Source organism: Rhagoletis pomonella, unplaced genomic scaffold, assembly GCF_013731165.1.
Source record: "Rhagoletis pomonella isolate Grant_MI unplaced genomic scaffold, Rhpom_1.0 Rhpom_scaffold_04470, whole genome shotgun sequence".
NCBI lineage: Eukaryota > Metazoa > Arthropoda > Insecta > Diptera > Tephritidae > Rhagoletis > Rhagoletis pomonella.
The window spans coordinates 171-4,814 of NW_023463020.1; the positions used below are offsets into that span (position 1 = coordinate 171).

At 34.6% G+C, this 4,644-nt stretch overlaps 1 protein-coding gene across 1 annotated transcript; it reads left to right on the plus strand.

The window, feature by feature from the left end:
- Positions 1 to 286: 286 nt before the first annotated feature.
- Positions 287 to 4,129, plus strand: LOC118754719 (ubiA prenyltransferase domain-containing protein 1 homolog; the record flags this gene model as incomplete). The annotated part of the gene is given in 4 exon segments (XM_036489604.1): positions 287 to 525; positions 622 to 753; positions 819 to 1,336; positions 3,188 to 4,129. Coding segments are annotated over 2 exon segments (1,155 nt in total). The 3' UTR covers positions 3,827 to 4,129.
- Between the last annotated feature and the right edge of the window lie 515 nt (positions 4,130 to 4,644).

Genomic DNA, 4,644 nt, shown 5'->3' on the forward strand with positions numbered 1-4,644 from the left:
TGTGCCCATAGCAGGTGTAGACATGTAGTAAGAGGTATGTTCAGTTGCCACACAGGTGACGTGGGGTATTTGATTAGAAAATAGAAAATGCTAAAAGGAGAAATTTACGAACAGGTGAAATACATAAGAAGCTGTGAAAGATTAACTAATAAATTTCTTGTTCCAGTTTAATTTCAGTACATTTATGTTAGCAAGAATGAATATATAATATTAATATGCATACATTTAACATATTTTAACATCATTGAATTTGTCAGGTGTGAAGAAGTGGTTCCTACTGTTATAGCTAAGGTGGCGGGCGGCACTTCGTATATATCAGTGACTGAAATTCAGACGACTATGTTGATCTCTCACATATGTGTCATGATATATACAGCATTAGAATAATAATGCTAAAGAATTTACATGAGAAAAGCATATTTTCGCCAACTTTGAAAATAGCATTTGCTCCACGGGCCAAAAGTTCACATTAGCAGCTATCCCACCCATTGCCTGGCAATCGTGGCGATCGTGTTGAATGAAAAGGTACAGAAGCAGCGCAACAGGCATGATAGAAAATTGCAAAAAAAGATACGTATAAACAAACAATAGAAAGTTTTTAATTTTTTTCTCGTTCCGAAGATATTTGGGATACACAAGGCCAAAGATCTACAAACGAATATAAACAAAGTCTAAAATATTTATATTGCTCCAACAACTCATTGTAATAAGGTGAAATATTAGTTCATCGTCAGATTTCCTAAAAAGGCAAACGTAAGTAAACATTTTGTACATTCTAAATGTTTGCAATAATTCTTGGCCTAATTGAATTTCACTAGGAATGGCATCCGCAATCAATTCTAATGAGAAAGCAGACAACAACTTAAATCAAAAGAACCATCTTGTAAATGATATTTCAGTTGAAATGGCATATCAGCGTAAACAGGTTAAGGAAAATTCTAATCTACTTGGTCAAAATACTGAAAATGGCACTTCAATAAATGAAAACGAAGATACAACGTCCTTACTAAATGGCAAAGCTAAAACTTTAACTGCCAATTTGACCCAACGCACATCTACTGGTACATTCATGAAATTGAAAACATATTTACATGCACTGCGTCCATGGTCATTATCAGGCAGCTTGGTGCCAACGTTGATGGGTTCAGCGTTGGCATATCGTTCTCAATGGGCAGCCGATTTTAGCCTAATAACATTTTTTCTAACCGCCTTCACTGTAGTCACAGTACATTGCGCTGGAAATGTGGTGAATACATATTTTGATTTCATCAAGGGAATCGACAAGCAAAAGGCCGACGATCGCACACTCGTAGATCACATACTTACGAAGGATGAGGTAAGCACATACATATGTATGAATGTATTTTATAAACATTTAATTTTAGTTTTGTTTACATTATTAATAAAATGTTTTCAGTGTACATACATATTATGTATACGGTTACTCCCAAAATTGAGTGTTCTGAAAATTTTTTATATGGAAAAAAATGCGCAGGACAGTCAGCAAAAAAGTTCTCAAAAATCAACTCGATTTCTAGCATGTAAAACATCGCAAATATTAACAAAAAAGAGCAGTACGCTCAATTTTGAGAGTAACTGTACATATCACACACGTTCTTCAAAGGCGTGCTAACTCAAAATCGCTCATTTGTCGGAAAATGCAAGTAATTTTTTTAAGCATATGCTAAATATATGCGCGAGGGAAACTTTACTTTATATGTTTGCAATAAATAACTAAAAAAATTGGTGCGGCTTTTGCAGGAAGTTAAATAAATGGTCGGGTGAATTTTTTTAGCTCATAATATCAAAAATGACAAATTTTGAATTATTACACTTTTACAGAGCATATGCGATATGCATTCCCATATTTTCCGCCCGTTTGACTGAGCGCACTCTACTGCCTGTTCTTTTCTGTTTAAAGACTTATTAACTCTATGTTTTTTTTTTTTGTTTTTGTTACGCGGTATATCTTTGTTACAATTATACTTCTAATCTCGTATTTATCTAAAAGTAAAGCTCAATCGCGGTACGTTTTAGGTTTTCAGTATTCTATCCTATCTCTTAGAGATACATATCGTCGCTTAAAGTACAAAACCGTGTAACTGACATTGGCTGCCGAAAATTGGATCTATTCGTCCTGAAATATACTAGCCAGAAATGCGATTGCTTTATTAAAAAGAGAACCATTTTGAAATATGAATGTTTTTAATAATTTATGCAGCTTCATACGCTTTTATGCAACCTCACGTTTTGCATTATCTTGATACGCGATTTTGCATTTTGTTGATACGCGGTTTTGTACTTTAAACGACGATATGTATTTAAATTTTCCATATAATAGTTTTATTTTCGCATGCTTATCTGCAACCGGATTCCAACATTGCTATCGCTAATTTTGATCGCCAAAAATCCAAAAGGATAGCAGACGCCCCTAACAACACGCAACATCTATGTAGTTATATTTCCCCATGCTCCCAGATTTGGCTGATTACACATTGCACGTGTTATTCCATCTTGAATACTTTTAGTCCCCACTGCTTTTAATCTAGAGAATTTTGGCGACAAAATTTTGCGAAGCGATTGTCAGAATACCACTGCTGACAAAATTTCAAAAATCAAAGCCAGTTTGTATTCACAACGGCCTTAGCCAACACTTTTCGAAACTGCATTTTTAACAGATTTTGGTAGGATGTATAAAACACATCTTAAATAAAAATTTTAAGTAGTAGTACCAAAAACAATGGAGTTATATGCCACTTTTAAAAATGCACTACTTGTTTTTGCTACTCTTTTTATAATGTTTTTTACTTCTGTAAAATAAAAAATTTATTGGTTAGGGCATTTGTGGATTAATTGTGTGTAATATCTAAATTGTTACATAAAAAAACAGCAAAAGCCGTAACCATAAAAAAAAATATTAAAAGTCAGCGCGATTGGTTGAACATTGTAAACAAATTGAAATATAAAGGGCTATAAAACCGCATACCAAAACTTTTCCGAAAAATTTTAAATAAAAAGTTTGCACTTTGAATGAAATTTAGCAGAATTTTCGTAATTTGTGTACAAGGTTTGAAATTTGAGTTTATATATTTGGTTTTTGTTAGAACCTTGTAAATTTGTCCGGCACTGTATGTACATTGAGAGGTGATTTCTTCAAGTCAATTTAATATATTTTCTTAATTTGTAGGTTGTCTCATTGGGAGCAATTTTGTACATGGCTGGTTGCGGCGGCTTCATCTGCTTAGCCTTTCTGAGTCCAGCTAAAATGGAACACCTGGCGTTAATTTATTTCGGCGGTCTATCGTCCAGTTTTCTTTACACTGGTGGAATTGGTTTCAAATATATTGCCCTTGGAGATGTTGTAATTTTGATACTCTTCGGACCATTGTCAGTATTGTTTGCGTTTATGTCACAAACAGGTCATGTGGACTGGACCACAATATACTATGCTATTCCTCTGGCACTAAATGCCGAGGCTATACTACATAGTAATAATACTCGCGACGCTGAAAATGACCGTAAAGCAGGGATTGTGACGTTAGCAATAGTCATCGGACGCACTGCATCGCATGTTTTATATGCATTGTTGCTATTTACGCCGTACAGCGTGTTTGTAGTATACGGTTTGAAGTATTCGCTATGGTTTTTATTGCCGCTCATAACTGTTCCGCAAGCATTTCAAATCGAGAAACGTTTTCGTAATGAACAAACAATGAGTTCTGTGCCACGGCAGACGGCAAAATTAAACTTTTTTTTCGGGGTGCTTTTCATAGTGGCGATATGCTGTGCTAAACAACTACCCGACTTCAGTTACCGCAGACATTAGAATGATAACTTTCATATTCATACCAGTAGGGAACAATAACTTTCATTTAATGATAGAATTGACCATGTCATACGATAATACATACTTACGTAAATATACACGATTTTTAACGCTTCCCATACTTATGACAAATGAAAATATATGAGAGTGAAATATTGGAGTTAAGTCACAGAAAAAATATACTCTTTACAGTAAATTATGTATATGTAGTGCTTAGATAAAACTAAAAAATCTATCAATAAAATATAAAATCATGATAGTGCAGCTTTTACAAAAACTAAATCTGAACTTTCATCTAAAATAGCTTAAGTCGAAACCCATTTTGTAACAAATAAAAAATATTTAAAAATAATTTAGCGTGAATATAGGGAATTTTTCGTAAACGTTAAAAAATTCTATGAATAAACGTAGTAACACGAAATATCATAAAATGGAAAGTGATTATCTGAACGTTTTTTTCAATGTTACAATTTTTAAGTTGTGTACTTTATTCTTAAATTCAACTTTTAATTTCTTTCCATCCCAATTAAAAAAATCTTAGTTGTTGTTGTTGTTGTTGTTGTAGCGGCTACAACAACTCCGCCCAGATCGGCCCTAAGAAGCGTGCAGCCTCCATAGGGTCGATCCACAGGGACAAAGCCGTTAGAGTTGTCGGGTTTTCCGGGCATGCGAAGAGATATTTCAAGTCGTGAGGGGTCTCTCCGCATGCCGGACACTCATTTGGCACATCCGCGTTTATTCTGCTCAGGTATGAGTTTAACCTGCTGCAGTAGCCAGAGCGAAGTTGGGCTATTGTGGTTCTTGTCTTCCGAGGCAGA